Source organism: Pseudopipra pipra, chromosome 2 (assembly GCF_036250125.1).
Source record: "Pseudopipra pipra isolate bDixPip1 chromosome 2, bDixPip1.hap1, whole genome shotgun sequence".
NCBI lineage: Eukaryota > Metazoa > Chordata > Aves > Passeriformes > Pipridae > Pseudopipra > Pseudopipra pipra.
Window position 1 is genome coordinate 85,660,736 of NC_087550.1, and position 17,044 is coordinate 85,677,779.

Consider the following 17,044-nt stretch of genomic DNA (forward strand, 5'->3'; position numbering starts at 1 on the left):
CCTACCTAAAAGGAAAAATGGAGGAAGGTGCATAAAAGGTGTAACTTGTGTAACTTTTTCATTTTTCATTAGTTCTCATCAAAACCAGTGGGTCTGGAGGCCAAAGTGCCCATCACCACAGAAAGTAACAGACTCTACTGTGTGAAATACCCTGCTCTTGCGGTAGGTAGGCTGGTGCTTTGATACTAGAAGTGGCAACCAAGTTCAGCAATTCTTTGGTGTTTGATGTCCTTCCTCCCTGCCCCTGATGTGCTCTTCCTTGAGTCAGCACTGGAGGGACTTTTTCCCCCTGACTGAGCGCTGCTGACGTGATGTTCCTTACAGTGAGGTGCAAGTTCAAATCCTGTTCTTCAGCCAGAATTGAAAGAACCTTTTTCTTGTTTGACACGGTCACTGTTCCTGTATGTTAAGACATGCACCAAAGGAAGGCAGCAGAATTTGTTTCATAGGTGGGGACTGCTGAAGGTTTTTTTCTGTTCTGGGAAAAATCTTAAATACTCTTAAACAGTAGCACTAAAACTGACAACAACCAGCAGTAACTAGCAGTCTCTGTTCCAAGTATTTCCAACCTTCATATGCATGGGTAGAAATGTTTTTGTAAAACCTCTATCACTAAGTTTTATTTTCTGCCTTTGCAAACTTAAATTACCACCTACCTGCCTTAACCCTTTTTTAAGCAGTGACATTGTGTTCCAATTTTTCTGGCCCTTTTTGAAAAACTCAGTGTTACAGCCAGTAACTGTGTTACTGCAAACAAAACAGTAATTCTATTCAAGCAATTCTGAGTTCAAGCTGCAACACCAAGAACACAGAGCAGCTCTGCAGAGCCAGGGCAGCATGGTGCAGCACAGACAGAACCTGCTTTTACAGAAGGGGGAATTGCTTTTCTTGGCTACTATTAATGACTCAAATCCTTCTTCCTGCATAAAATAGCATGGCCTCTCTATCCAAGCAAAGTAGAAGCTCCTGCCTTCTTGTTGCTGCCAGTTAATCTGATTTGGTAAAGCTGGGGAGTTTTGATGCAAATGCCACAAATTTAGCATACAGCAGTACGTTCAAAGGATCAATTGTGCTTGGTTGTAGCTTTCCCTTTCCTCTTTCACAAACTAGGATGGAAGTAGTTGCTGCGGCTCCTGTTTCATTATGGTTACAGTCACTCTGTGGTCTCAGGGCACAAGTACAAAGGATCCAGGTTCACTGCAACCTTTTTACCACCAATGCAGAAATAAAGCCATTTATTTTTGATAAAATTGTCATTAGTGCAATACATCTTAAAAACAGAAGAATGAAATGAAAGTATTTACACATAACTTAAGCAACAAAACCAGTTGTGGTCTGAGGTCATTTTAGTATTTTTTAAAGTAAAAATAAGGCAAATAAAAACAGTTTCAGTGTTCTTATCCAAACTAATCAAACTTAAAAATCAACGATTGTCTACACATACTGTTAAAAAGTACATGAATTTCCAGACAAGATCAGACATTTCACAGCAGAAAAAAAATTTCCAGAGTTACAGAATTGTTCTTTTCTTAAGTAACACGTAGCTATTTTCAGAAGGCTGACAGACTTCCATTTCTCCTGGCTGAGAGACTCTCAGTGGACTGCATTTCACCTAGACAGGCAGAACTTTCTTCATCATCATGAAAGCTGTCGTACGTGCTCAGCAAAGTGCCATTTGCTGCTCTATCATCCTTCCGCAAAGAGAGGGGCAGATTTGCTAGGGTGAAATTAACATCTTTGAAGGCATGCAATAAAAAGATCCCCACAATAATAGTCAGGAAGCCACTGAAGGTGCCAATAATGTCATCGGCCGCCATGTGTTGCCATTCCTTGAAAAGGATGGCAGAACAAGTTAAAACAGATGTTGTAAAGATTACATAATATATCGGAGTCACTATCGAAGTGTTGAATATATCCAGAGCCCTGTTTAAATAGTTGATCTGCGTGCTCACACAGACAGTAAGGCTTAGCAGCAGAATCCAAGACAAGGGATGTTTCAGCACTGGTTTTCCTGCAAAAAGTTCCTTTATAGCGATGCCCAAACCTTTTACACAGGAGACTGATAAGGCTCCAATTACAGAGCAAATTGTTATGTACACGAGAATGTTGGTCTGTCCATGGCGAGGTCCCACCACACATATCAAAATTAAAGACACAATGACAACAAGTGTTGCGAAGACCACAAAACCTGTGGTTGGGGGGAAAAAATCATGTTAGTTGTGGACACTACCAAAAGCATCTTAATGAGAAAATACTCATTAACAATTTGACCGACTCAGCTTAAACAGAAGAGTTCAGGATGTTTCTCATTAGCCCTCCAACATCACAGTTAAAATTATTTTAGAGTGAGCTAGCCAAAACAATGAACCCCAGGCATGTTGTATTACCTTTACCAGTCTATTGGCAAGACGTGTCCAGGATTAGATTGCTAAATTGCCTTACACACAGACTCACTGAGGTGCAGATGCCACCGGATACAGGCTTGAGTCTGGACTGACTCTTAGGTTTTGGCAGGCGGCTGCATTCATTGCACATTTCCAAAAATCAAGTCATTCTTTAAGAACAGCTTTTTAATCTGTGCTGTCCATTTCCTCATGTTTAAAATGGGGATTGCCTTTGTATAATTAGTATTTTGCAGATGTGCATTTGTGAGTGCCTCATCTTCCATGTAAGCACAACAGCTCATCTTCAGAATTTCACTTCTCAGCAGACACTTACCATGACACCTACTTTTTCATTTTAAAGCATGGCTCAAAGTTGGGCTTGGAGACTGACACACTTCAATCAACATTTATAGAAGTTTTGTTTATCCGCCTGTGCTGCTGCATTTATATAAACAGTCATCTCAGTGCTTCACAGCAAGACTCTGTTCAAGGCCAGACAAGTTCACTGGCATCACACAAAGTTCCCTATGGAATTATGGTACAGAATTCAAATCTCTAATTCATTCAGACAAAATGAAGCAGACACAGGCTATCTTCCCGAAACTTGAGAGCAGCAGTAAGAAAACTATAATAAAGAAATGATGGGCTGTGTACATATCAAGCCAGCATTTTTCTTACCTGGATCACCTAGTTTGTGGGACATTTCATCCAAAGTTTCTACTTCCTCCTCTTGTGGAGCATGAATTACCATCACAGTTGATCCCAGTATACTTAGCAAACACCCTATTTTTCCATGTAAATTAAGTTTTTCATTTAAAAAGAAGGATGACAGAATGGCACTAAGAAGAAAAAAATGCACCAACAAACATAGAATTAGTAATATTCATTTTCTCATCAACTTACGGGTTGCTTTGACTGTAAAGGTCACTTGCATACACAGAGTGCAGCTTAAAAATAGCTATCTCAAGATACTTGCTATGGATACAACTACCTGTTAATATTTGGCATCTCTCCCAGAACCCCCTTTTTATGCTGCCAGCAAAAAAATGCTCTAAGAACTTGCAAAAATAATTTTAGAAAGACAAAAATCTTTACTTAGGAATGAAAATACTGCTCTGTTGTATATACCAGGTTCTTGAAATGCAGAAGACAATACTCTTCAGACATGGAAGTGCAGATGCATTGCTAGAGCCCTTTCATATCACAGTCACTGGGTATTTGGAGAAACTTAGAAGTTACTCCTGATGTTTATAAGCACTCTTTATTGTTAAAAACAAACCCCATTTATTACAGCATAGTTCAGTGACAAATTTCTAAAGCAATGTTTTACTTCTCTCTCTCAAATCACACTGATTTCTATTAGTGTTTCTTACCTTACAAGAACACTGAGAGCTCCTAAAGGAGTCACTAACGTAGCTGGTGCAAAAGCATAGGCAGCAAAGTTAGCTACTTCGCCAGCTCCCACTGCAGAGGAACAGTAATTAAAAAACAGGAGTTAGACTGTCACACAACAAACCTGAGATTCAGTGCAAGTGTTTGTGTAGCCACAGACATGCAGTAAGGAACAATGGAAATTCTAATTACAGCATTCAGCCAGCAGTACTAGCAGAGCACACCCTTGCCCCTCTGCCCCACTATTTTAAAAACAGACTGTGGAACTGCAACAGGTATTAGAATTAATTCTACCAAATCACAAGGTGTTTTCCTCTAGCGTCTGTGCTCTAGCTGCTCAGCCTGCCTACTTGACTCATGAACTTCTCCATGGAGAAATCTGCAATAGCAGGATACAGCACAGCACATACAATAAGCCAGTTACCTGAATACAGCCAGTAATTTGAGAGCTTAAGCAATGAAAAAGTTCAGAAAATAGACATAATTGCAAAATATGCTTCCCTCTAAGGAATCCAATATATCTAAGCACTTCTCTGCTAAGACAAAAACCAGAATGCATATGGTAGCAAAGACATACAAGAAGACCAATGCCTGTCTAGCTCCACTGCACAAAGAGGGCAGTTAAATTAAAGGAAGAACTTCTGGTATCAGAGAAGTTATATTAAAATCCTTAGAGCTGCACCCATCAATCTCCAGATAGCATTACCATACATTGTAGAATCCCAATCTCGTTCCTTTTTTTGTAATCATTGCTGCCATCTGTGGCAGAGTGATTTATTAAAAGTATATCATGCAGATTGTATTTGTGACACTTAGATGAATATATTTTTGATACTTACTTGAAAGAAGTCCAGCCCACCACAGCCACTCCTTAAGGTATGCATGACCACCTTGACCTAAAATTGAAAGAATGTTTGCTGCTCCACTAAAAACATACATCAACACTCCATCACTAGTAACGCTGCCATGACACAGAATAATTTTTGTAGCCCCTGCCTTTAAAAACATGGGCAACCTTTTGATACTTAGGCTTTCTAGGTAGAACATCTTCAATTTCTGACATGCATCTGCCTCCTACAGCCTGCTTTGAAAACCACTTATTTCTTTTGTGTTAGAAATGGCTGATGACCATATATGCATTACTGTGAGAAACAGTTCTTTCAATTCACTGTAATGACATGAAAAGCCAAGTTATGTGTCTCTTACTAAGAGTGCTACTCTGTGGAAATCATACATGGTTTATGTGGTTGATTACATGTGAAAACATCACACTTTCTCGTTCCAAACCAGGGAGCATGAACTATGGTATATCAAGATCAACCATCTTTTAGAAGCAAAGATGACAGGTACTGAATCAAAAATATTCAGAGTCAACCTTCTGAATGATCTGAGGATGCTGCAACTATTCTATTTAAATCTATCCTCTTCAGTTTAAAACCATTGCCCCTTGTCCTGTCACTACAGGCCCTGGTAAAAAAAAAAAATTATCTCTGTCTTTCTTATAAGCCCCCTTTAGGTACTGGAAGGTGCTGAAAGTTCTCCCCAGAGCCTTCTCTTTGAACAACCCCAACTCTGTTAGCCTGTCCGCATAGGAAAGTGTTCTATCCCTCTGATCATTTTCATGGCCCTTCTCTGGACTTGCTCCAACAGGTCCATCTCCTTCCTGTGCTGAGGACCCCAGAGCTGGATGCAGGACTCCAGGCGGGGTCTTATCAGAGCAGAGCAGAGCAGAGGAGCAGAATCACCTCCCTCCACCTGCTGGCCACACCTCATTTGGATACAATTGGCTTTCTGGGATTGGCTTTCTGGGCTTCGAGTGCACAAATTGCCAGGTCATTGTCAGCTGTTCATCCAGCAGCACCCCCAAGTCCTTCTCAGCAGGGCTGCTTTCCATCTGTTCATCTCCAGCTGCTATTGATACTGTGGGTTGCCCTAACCCAAGCGTAGCGCCTTGAGCTTGTTCTTGTTAAACCTCATGAGGTTTGCACAGACTCACTCCTCAAGCCCATCCAGGTCCCTCTGGATGCCATCCTTTCCCTCTAGTGCATCAGCTGCCCCACTCAGCTTGGTGTCATCCACAAACTCAGTGGCAGAGCACTCAATCCCACTGTCTATATCACTGATGAAGATACTTAATAGTATTTCTTTCAGTATGAATCCTCAAGGGACACTGCTGGTTACACTCAAGTACCACATGTGATTTTTAGCTTTAGAAAACAATCTCCTGACGCTCAAACATTGTTAAGTCTCCTAAATTCACTCATTCAGGAGCACAGATGTAGTTAAGAGTGCTGCTTCCAAGTTCAATTTGCAAGTACAATTTAGACTTAACTGACATGTAAAGGAATCCTTTGACAAGTGTCCCCAGAGGGTATTACATACAAATCAAATAGCACATATCACACACAGAGTTAGGGGTATCTGACACCAGAGGAAAAACACATCAGCCCTATGTTTTAGCTTTCATATACATTTAACAAACAAAAAAAACCCAAAGTCAAAACAAGATCATTGGTTTAGCAATCTGTTAAACAGCAAAATCTAAACATCGGCAATTTATTACAAGATGTATTTATTTACCTGCTCTCATGGAGCCTTTCCTGGCTAACCGGAGGAGACCTTTCTTTTTCAGGATGAAACTTCCTCCAATGAAAATGCTGGAACTCATAGCCAACACCAGACCAATACAGAAGTCATATCTCCCACGAGTTTGGCTCATTTCGTAAACTACTAAACACTGTCACATTGATCAATGAGGAGCAGAACTTCTGTTACTCAACACAAAATGATGCAACACCGAAACCTGAGCAAAATAAACACATCAGAATTAAACTGGTAGAAATAGCTGCTGCACAGGAAAATCCTCAGCAGCTCATGTGACTGGTTTTCCTACAAATGGTCTCTACTAACAGTGTTTAAAAAAAAAAAAGGCAATCTTTGAAGCATGTGAGAGCTTGCACCATGGATGACTAACTAACAAGTCTGAACACAGCAAAGGAATGGTTATATACCTGGCATATAAAAACTGATACCCAAACAAATAAAAGTTCTTTGAGAAACGTTAAGCAAAGCTTACAAATATGTGATTTATTTTTCTTTTCATTGAGTACACAGATCTGTGGCTGGCACACCATGTAACTGATGATACTGATCAAACAATTACTTACGTTAAAATCAGTCTGTAAGAGAGTTTGAGAACAGTCACAGCATTTCTTCCACATAAACTCCCTAGAAAAATGAAAGAGAATATTAGAAGGATGTTTAATCATATAGTCATCTCCATAACACAAACAAGCCTGACACGCATGCACATGCAATTATTCTTTAACAACCAGGGAAATCTGGCAAGAAATAAGGCATTTGTTTGTTGATTTATATTACAGTTTCCCATACCTGTATGAAGCACCTGTTTCTTCAAAACCTGCCTTCTTTCAGTACTACTTTTCCCTGTATTTTTGTGCTTCCAATTTTGATTAATTTTCTATACCCCTAGGAAAAACCTAGCAGAGAGCTACAAGTAGGTTAATGTTAAAACTGAACACAGATCCTCCTACCTGCATCCAGTGAGGCTGTGAAGAAGTAGAGGAAAAGAGTCTCATTTAATAAGCACTCAACGTGACACTATTCAAAATGCTGCAAGAGCCACGGTTGAAAATTCTCAAATCCTCTTCCCTTAATCCTTGCATAGTAATTTTTAATATCTTATTTTGTAGGAGAAATGAAGTAAATGATCTACATGAGAGTGCTTTCATTTTCTAGCAACTTTTAAAACTAAACTAGATTCTTGCATGATACAAAATCACCTATGGAACAAAACCAAGAAAAACAAATCACAACGCATGAGATAGACCAGACCCAGCAGCCTCACCTACCACATAAAACATTCCCCTGGTTTTGAATTCCAACAAGACTTTCAGTCCCCTGAAGAATAAAGGGATTTTTTAATGCAAGGAAAAGACATCAACAGGCTTTTGCAACTGTTCTCTCTGCCATCTTTTCTAGCAGGTGTAAGGCACACAGTTCAGGTAATCAAGCTATGAATGTTCTTCCAGCTCCAGCTGGTGCAAAATGTGACACTGGTATAGCATCACCTGGGGGAGGAGGGGCTGCTTTTGGTAAGCTTTTATACTCTACCACTTTTTTCAACAGTTGCTACTTTAGTTATATTACTAAAGGGAATATTTTTACTAGTATAGCTTTTTACTAAAAGAGAATTCTCCATACTTTTTTTTCCTTTTTCTTCTCTCCCTGGCTTGCATATCTTCACCTACACTAACAGAGGGAAAGAGCATCAGTTAGTCCCATCCTGACATCTTCCACCCACTGCATTTCAGAGACAAGGGAGAAGCACAGGCGGCTTTTCTTTGCAGCAGCAAAAGAATCTGATTGCAGAAGAATGAGGAAACTTGTGAGCTAACAGGTAATTTTATGAATTTATACTTTAAAAGGATGCTACACTTCAAAACTAGTAGTTCTCCTTTACCCCATGTCCCAAATACACTAAAGAGTTTTTGATGCCCTGTCAGCCACTTTGTTAAACTTGTAAACGACTCACATCTTCATCACTTAAATCACATAAATTCAGGTAAATTACTGCTAACTATTCTCATCAAGTTTATTTGTCCTCACAGACATGGCCAGTCCCATTTCTGCTTGGGCTGGACTGCCATACTTTTCTCCTGTTTATACAGATGTGTACAATTGCAGACAAATGTCACATAGTCACGGTGAACCCAAGTTCTCTCTGAAGAGATTTGGTTCCCTTTGCATACAGCACAGATATAATTTGCACAGGTAGAACTGATACGTACAGCTGCAAGGTCAAAGCAATACCAGGCACCGGAAGCTTTCCACTTCAGGAAATCAGTAGTTTAATTCTAACCCTAAGACTCAGTAAAGAAGAACTAATGCATCCTCAAAAATATTATCAAGAAAAATTATCTTTGGAAATAAGAAAAGAAAATGCCATGAAACAAGCAGTTTCTGAAATATGCCTCTCATGTTTCTGCTTTGGGACATGCAAAACCACTGCATCTCAACAGCCAGGGCCACTACTGGGTTATAAACAGGAGAGAAACCAGAAAATGTAGGAGTTAAATAAAACCAGCAGTAGTGGAGTTCTGCAAAGGTTCTGTAATCAAGTTCACAGCTGATTTTAACACAAAGAACATTTCATCCACTCAAGACCAGCAGTGTCATGGAGGAATACTAGCTGACTGCTCTGATCTCAGAGGAGTAATGAGGGGATGAGACTCTCCTATCCACAGAAGCTACAACATTTACGATGCCTCCAAAACCCACTCGTTAATGAACTACCTGTGGATCTGCTGGTATCCTGAATCATAACTCTCAGCATGCAACAGGGCAATGGCAGATTACACAGGGTTGGAAGGTTAACAGACAGGGAGAGACGGAGAAACTTTGAATGTAAAAAAGAAACTGCGGAACATAAGCAAGTCCAGATTAGCCACAAAGCTTGTTTGCTTGTTTTCAAGGTGTAACCAAAAAGCATGACAAATGCTGGCAAGATACAGACTCTCTCGTCTAAAATACAAGGTAATGTTTCTTTGCCTCAAAAAAGCAGCACAAACACAGCACTTAAAGATGTTACATTTATTGTAGCAAGCAAGTTCTCTAAATATGCAGAAACACTAAAAGAGGTGTAATGAGATGAAATAATAGTTTACATTCAAAATCAAGTCAGCTTAAGTAAGTATGTAGGAGATATCAGCCAAAGAAAATTAGTATCAATTCCAGAAGCTGTACATTGTACAGAAGCAAGAATTAGACTTGGGGAAGGCAGACATGGTAGATTGTTCCAACTTTACTTACTTGGCCACAGTCCCTCTAGAGTTCAGTAGACAGTCTTACAAGACTTACAGGAAGTAATCTAAATATATGCTAAATTATTTAAATACCAGAATTCACATTTTTCTTATCAAAACCTGATCTTTTAAACTGTGAACAGGATGATGTAAGTAAGCAAAAAATGACCTTAACAGGCCATTTACTTCAACCTATCGCCACGTACTGCATCATCCACTGCTGCTTCTCATCACAAATAAGTCAGCCAAGCTTCTCCCAAGAAATACTTGAAAAAGAAACTTCACAAACACAGCAGCCATGCTTTGATGCCATTAGGAATTCTCACTATCTAATGATCTTCACCTAGATCTTCACTTTCACTACCAAAGCCCCCTGTGTTTGTCCATTCTGGATTTGGAAAAGACACAAGTCCCTTTATCTTTGCACCCACATATTAGGATTACTCTGTAAGTTAGGTGCTTGGCACCTCCTGCTGTGTCACCCTCTGGGTTCCTTCCGAATAGCTTTTTTTAAATGCAACTCCCAAAGCTGCATACAGTACTTTAGCTTGAGTTATTACTTCCACAAATCAGTGGAAAACTATATTTCTTCTTATACACTCAAAACAGGTGGTTTTCCTAGCCCTTTCTACTGAGAAAGGGCTTACTGAGAAAGTCACTTACTGTTGACTCATATTCAGCTTCTCTATTAGTATAACCTCCTGCACTTGTACAGCAAATTATTCCTGCCTGGATTTAATTCATTCAGACATGACTCACACAGAAGATTTTAAAACAAAGGCCTGTTCAGGCAAAACAATAGTTGCTCCAGGTACAGCCATTCCACATCTTTTGAGCTGTTCTGTGGTATCTTATTGTAAATTCTGCTCTTTTACAAGAGCTCCATGAAAAGTTTTATGTTTCTAACATTGGAATAAAGCACCTACTTAATGCCCTTTAGTCATAAAGCTTTCCATGGAAGAAAAAGGGGTTGAATCAACAAGTTGCTTTAATAAATAAACATTGACTATTATGTGTCACACTGGCTATTATGTGTTCACTTCTTCCTTTCCACAGGCATAAAACTACAGGAAACAGAAAGAAACACTCCCTAACAAAATAAAAATCCAAATGTTCGGTGATGAGCCTTTAGAAGGCTCATTATACATACCAATTTTGTTCCAAAATCCAGAGGCATTCACTTCTTAAATATTTCGAGGTTAGGTTTCTAAAATAGAAGTTTTAAATAGTATTAAGTGGCATTTTAAGAATTCAGCAAAACAACTGTCCATAATTTCAAGGTGATTTCATTTTCATGCATGACACACAAGACTTTACAATGTCTCATCTATGCTTTAAAAAGGGACAGGATTTTTGTTTAAAAACACAAAGCAATGTGATTTTAAATTTGATCTTCCTTAGGTATGTCTTGCCTGAAGTATTATTTCATCCCTTTGCTTTTCACTTCACAAATCAAAGAAACTAATTTGTGATCTAAGCTATTCTTTAGAAGGCACCATGTTAAAGTTGAACTGAAATACTATCCTAGTCCTTTCCGTTTTTTTCTGTAAGGCACTTTTCTTACAAAATAACTAATATAGTTTTAATTACTGACTTCAGTATGGTGAGCTTTCAGAGGATGTTTATATAACTCAAAAATGACAGAATATGCTGAGTTGGAAGGGATGCCCAAGGGCCAATTCTATCTCCTGGCCCTGCACACGACAGCCCAAAAAATCACACGCCGGTCTGAACTCTGTCAGACTTGGTGCTTCGACCACTTGCCTGGGGAGCTTGTTCCAGTGCCCAACCACTCTCTTGGTGAAAAACATTTTCCTAACATTCAACCTAAATCTCCCCTGACACAGCTTCATGCCTTGGGTCCTGTCACTGGTCACCAGAGAGAATAGATCAGTGTCTGTCCCTCCGCTTCCCCGCTTTCCCTCGTGAGCAAGTTGTAGATTGCAATGATGTCTCCTCTCAGTCTCCTCCAGGTTGAACAAAGCAAGTGACCTCAGCTACTCCTTGTATGGCTTCCCCTCTAGGGCCTTCATCATCTTTGTAGCTCTCCTTTGGATATACAGAACTCCGGAGCAGTGGGGATTATGAACACAGAAATAGTCTCAGTAAAGTTACTAAAATCCCCCAAATACACCTAACTCTTTAATCCAAGTCCTCCTCAGTTGTGTTCTGTCCACTCATGAATGTATCTTTTAAGCACAGGTATAGAGAGAACATTGAAGGGACAGATGTAACACAGCATTAGGATAAAAGAGCTGCCAGTTCAAAACTGAGTGCATCTTTAAAAGGCCAAGATGCATGCACACAGTACCCAAAGATTCTGTATACACTGTTTAGGAAACACTTTATTCAATTTTGCAACTTTGTAAATCTGCCCCAATACAGATACAGTTTTCCAGCTCTGTTAAAGTTAAACAACTGCTCAAACTTATACATATAATTATTTACATATTTCGTAGGCAAGCTAAAAAGATATTTGTTTATATTGTTATATATCTGCATATATACTAGCACGTGCTCAGAAAGCAAAACATACCTTAACCATTCTAAAGTTGCCTATTTTAAAAGGTTCAGTTAAACCATGGTGAAATTTATTCTTTACAGCAGATTTCCATTAATAAAACAAAAGCAACAACTATTCCATTTTATGAAACCAGGAGGAAATAAAAAAAAATGCCACACTAAAAACTTCTTTGCATATTCTATTTGTAGTTATTCACTTCTATGAAAAGAATGACCTTTAATTAAAGCATTTTCACATAAAGCTACAAATACCTTCACTAAAAGAGTGTTATTTATTAACTGAATGCAGACTACAGACAGTGCTACAGACAGATGATGTTGTATTAACTGTTTTCTGGGAAATCTATCAAAATAGACTCAAGATAAGAGTTGCTTCACTTTTGCTGTACCTGACACGTTACCTCTACTCTCAGTGGGAAGAGTCACCAGCACAGGGCCACTGAACTTCCACCTTTAGTATTTCAGATGGGCAGTTTCAAATTTAAGATAACTCAGGATGTTAAAGTCAAATCTAGACATTAGTCACTGCTACTCCTTTGACATGACTGATATAACCTGTTACAACCTGCCTTCTTTTTGCCAGGATTTTATCCTAAGAATCAACCACTTTAACAAAAGCAGAACTAGTGTGACACTGAATTCTAAATACATCGATACTGACAAATACCTATGCAATAATTTCCTATTGATGAAGCTGTTATCTTCCAGGGAAAAACCCTAACTCTATACAAGGCACATCAAAAGCATTAAGAAAGAGCTATGATGAATTACATTTATTATGTTTTAATTAAAAATAACATTAAAGACATTGAGGTAAAGTGTAGAAAGTTGACTGCTTAAAACAGAAAAGATCAGGGGAATAAAACAGGGACAAAAGAGTCAGATCCAGGCAACATCTTCACAGTGTATGAACAAACAGAAATCATCATTCTGAATCACAGAATCAATTAGGTTGGAAAAGACCTCCGAGATCACTGTGTCCAACCTATGGTCCAAGACCACCATGTCAACTAGATCATGGTACTAAGTGCAACGTCCTCTATTTCCTTGAACACTTCCAGGGATGCTGACTCCACCACCTCCCTGGGCAGCCCATTCCAATGTCTAGTCACCCTTTCCGTGAAGAAATTTTTTCTCATGTCCAGCCTAAACCTCCCCTGGCGCTGCTTAAGCCTACAATGAACTACAATGCAAAGTTAAGATTACTGTTTTCCATGTTAAACTAAAGCACCGTCAGGGCTCTGAAGTTCTACCGAAGCTGCTCTGCTCAACCCTCATCCTCGGGTAACTCAACCCTGAAGACGAACCGGTTTAGCTCCCTGGTTAGCAACACTCCAGTACGAGGCACAGCGGCTCCAGAGCTCTGGCAGACCCAGCACACCGTACCCGGCCACTTCTGCCGGGCGGGAGAGCCCCGCAAACACCCAGATTTAGGGTTTTTAATTCCAGCCTTCTCCGCCCAAACCACAGCAAGCTTCCCACTACGGAGAAACCCACCCTGGGCTGCTACAGGCAGGTCCAAGACCCGGAGCCCCGCAACCGCCGCCCCCGGCCCGCCCGCTCCTCACCCGCAGCGCCCGCGCCCAGGGCCTTGCGCCGAGCGCCCCGCGGGCAGGGAGCCCTGCCTCCCCCCGCCTCCCGCGGGGCCGGCCGGGGCCCCTGCACGCCTCTCCCCGCCGGTACCTGCGGTCACGGCCCCCTCACATCCCCGCAGGCAGCGGCGAACGAAGAGGAGGAGACGGGGGCGGGGGAGGCCGGAGCGGGCGGCGGGAGGGGCCGGTGGCCGCGCGCTCCACCGCCATGAGGGGACGGGACGGGAGGGAAGAGGGACCGGCAGCGGGAGCGCGGGCGGCAACAGCAGCGAGGGCGAAACGGCGTCCCAACCCCGGCCGCCCGCTCCGCTCCACGGGTTCCGGCAGCGCCCGCCGGAAGGGGCGCGGCCCCGGCCCCAGCCCCGCCTGCCGCGGGTCACGGCCCTCCTCCTGCAGCGCCGCCCGCTCCCGAGACGGCGATAGACTGCTCAGGGACACAGCTGTGCCTGACCCAGCGTCAGCTCCGGCCCGCGAACCCCCCTGCGACGGACCCGCAGCGCCGCTGTGCACCTGCAGCCGCGACCGGCCATTCCCGCCTCCCGCCCCGGGTGCTCCGGCCAGCACCCGCGCTACCCAGCTTTTACACTCTCACGGAAAAGCACAGAATCACTGAACGGTTTGGGTTGGCAGGGGACCTTGAAGATCATCCACTTCCAACTCCCCTGCCATGGGCAGGGGCACCTTCCACTAGACCGGGTTGCTCAGAGCCCCGTCCAAGCTGGCCTTAAACAGCTCCAGAGATGGGGCATCCACAACTTCTCTGGGCAACCTGTTCCAGTGCCTCACCACCCTGACAACAAAGAATTTCTTCCTAATATCCAGTCTAAACTTACTCTCTTTCACTTTGAACCCATTCCCCCTTGTCTTGTCAGTACATGCTCTTGTAAATAGTCTTGCCCCATCTTTCCTGTAAATTCCCTTCGGGTACTGGAAGGGGCAGTTAGGTCACCCCGAAGCCTTCTCTTTTCCAGGCTGAAATAAACACTTAGAAGCCACATGCAGGAAGTGAGAGAGGCATTTTACAGGGTTGGGTAAAGGGCATGGTTAAGTAATCAATTTAATTCAGGTCCCACACTCTCGCTGCATGCTTTACAACCCCAACTGCTTTAATCTCATACTAAATAAATTGGTAAATATAGTTAGACAAATATTTGTCCTTGGCTTACAGCATGGAGTCTTTTAAACAGTTGGACTTCAGGCTCAGAGGGCTATTGGGTTTCTTCAGGACTATCTGAGTAGGCTTTACACAGCTGCCTTGTAACATTAAGTCTGGACAAACAACACTGCCAAAATACCTGTGGTAGCTCCACGTGGAAGATGCAGCTCTGCCTCTTCAACACGAGACAGTTTTGTCACAGCCCTTATTGACAGCAGTTCCTACTTTTTTAGGCTTCTCAGGATTTGTGTTGACATTATCCTAGTCTGCACAAACAGTTGCTTTACTTTTGCTAAACCTGGAAAAACCTGAAAACAAAACAGAGAACCGATCTTGGCTTTCTCTCACAGGATACTCATAACAAAGCCACTCCGTGTCACATTACCTGCTGTGTTTTTTCTCATTAAAAATGGTCCCTCAGTCTGTCACAAAAATTAAATTTCTACAGCAGTCAAAGCATATGGATAAATTTTAGGCCTATTCTGTTCTCTAAGGCAACATTCCATTTCCCAATGTAAAACTAATCTAGTATTCTTGACATGAACTTTGCAATTATATATATGTGTGTATATATAAAAATATATTTTAACATATAAAACTGCTAAGCAATTTGCAGTCATTACCTACATAATTACACAGTAGGAGGCTAGCTTTTCTGTGTTTTACAGATACCAAAGATACCAAAACTGTGAAGTCTTTGAAAAAAAGTTCAACAGCTGGTGAAAATGGTTTCTCGAATGGATTAAAAAAAATTAACACCTGTACCACCTAAACTGGTACAGTATAAACAGAAGCATCTAAGTACTGATAGCTAAGTTCAAAGTTTAAAAGAGCTAAAGAAATTAATGTGCCTGTGATCATGCCAAATGTTGGTAAAGCATACACATACATATTCCTGAGTTAAACAACAGTCATGTCTGAAGCTAGTCAATTTAAACTTCCCTCTCCAGTCTCCTCTCCCGCTCTCCTCTTTTCAAAAACACCTCTCAACCAACCTAAAGCAATGAGTGAACACCTGAAAATATTAACTGGACTCCCCTAAGCATTATAGACCCTTATGAAACTTCAGTCATTCTCTGTTAATCCTCTTCCTCATGTTTCTTCAACTGCTAGTTCTGCTTAACATACTGTCATCTGTTCACACAAAATATGAATTCAAGTGCTCTCAGTTTGGCACAAATCTTTAAATATTTACTCCAAAGCCAGGGGTTGTGCTCAGTAACTCAGACCATCTCTGAGTAATTTACAACAGCATGGTACTTCAGGCATGTCTGCTGAGTATCTGGAAAGAACTCCAAACATGAGAATGCTGGTAACCTGCCTAACTTGACCCATTCTTGTAGGGAAGCTCAGCCACACAAGCCATCTTTGTGCCCCATGGATTTCACAAAGGAGGTGAGCTAGCATAGGTGCTATGAACATCGTTTTTCAGGGCTTAGTATCTCTTATGTGTATAAACAACTCGTATTAAAAGGACAGAGAGCAAAAATACCACCCATACAACCTCGGGGAGCATGACCAAGTTAGCAGATAGTCTAGTTTGTGTTGTGTACAGACTGACTCTTGTGCAGTGATTTCTGATGGTGTAGACACAGCAAAGGGGTTGCGATGAACGGCACTGTGTGCCATCCACACCCAGCTGCTTTCTGATACATGGTCCCTGGGCAGAATGGTGCCAGCTGGCAGAGTTTTAAAGCATCCCACCAGGATGGTGAATCTAGTCAGGTCAGTTTTCAGTCAGGACAGAAAACTGATTAGGCAATCAGGAAGCTCTAACAGGGTCTCTGATGTCCGCATCATGTTGCATTCACGAAGACAGCTGAGCAGAACAATGAAGTCACGTCTGTGAGTCTACTCATACAACAGGTGCACTGTCACATACAAATAACTTCAGGGACTCGGCTTAAGACTTAAACTCTTAGAACAAACCTCACAAAAAAATCAATGGAACTGTTTTTTCTTTTGGCACTATCAGATTTTGGTCTCTAACACTCTTCCTATATGAACTGTGTTGGTGAGATAAATATGCTCAGGATTGATTATGTCCCAGACTTTCAACAACACCAGTGATGTAAATGGCATATTTGCCTTTACCACAATGCTGCTGCCTTAGAGGCCTAACTCCAGAGATGAACAAGAGGAAAATAAAAAGTTGAATTCTCCTGATAAAAC

The 17,044-nt window shown here is 41.4% G+C and overlaps 1 protein-coding gene across 4 annotated transcripts; it reads right to left on the minus strand.

Annotated features, from left to right (window-relative positions):
- Nucleotides 1–1,205: 1,205 nt before the first annotated feature.
- On the minus strand, nt 1,206–14,069 carry NIPA2 (NIPA magnesium transporter 2). 4 transcript variants are annotated; one of them, XM_064646213.1, is made up of 8 exons: nt 13,808–14,063; nt 10,752–10,808; nt 6,944–7,004; nt 6,357–6,579; nt 4,616–4,672; nt 3,758–3,848; nt 3,063–3,223; nt 1,206–2,188 (listed from the first exon to the last, which is right to left on the minus strand). In XM_064646213.1, exons 4-8 carry the CDS (start codon nt 6,493–6,495, stop codon nt 1,551–1,553), a joined length of 1,086 nt encoding a protein of 361 aa, XP_064502283.1. In that variant the 5' UTR covers nt 6,496–6,579; nt 6,944–7,004; nt 10,752–10,808; nt 13,808–14,063; the 3' UTR covers nt 1,206–1,550. The 4 variants fall into 4 exon arrangements, with proteins under 4 accessions (XP_064502283.1, XP_064502284.1, XP_064502285.1 ...); XM_064646214.1 differs by lacking the exon at nt 13,808–14,063 and adding an exon at nt 13,622–13,670; XM_064646215.1 differs by lacking the exon at nt 10,752–10,808 and having other exon boundaries at nt 13,808–14,069.
- Between the last annotated feature and the right edge of the window lie 2,975 nt (nt 14,070–17,044).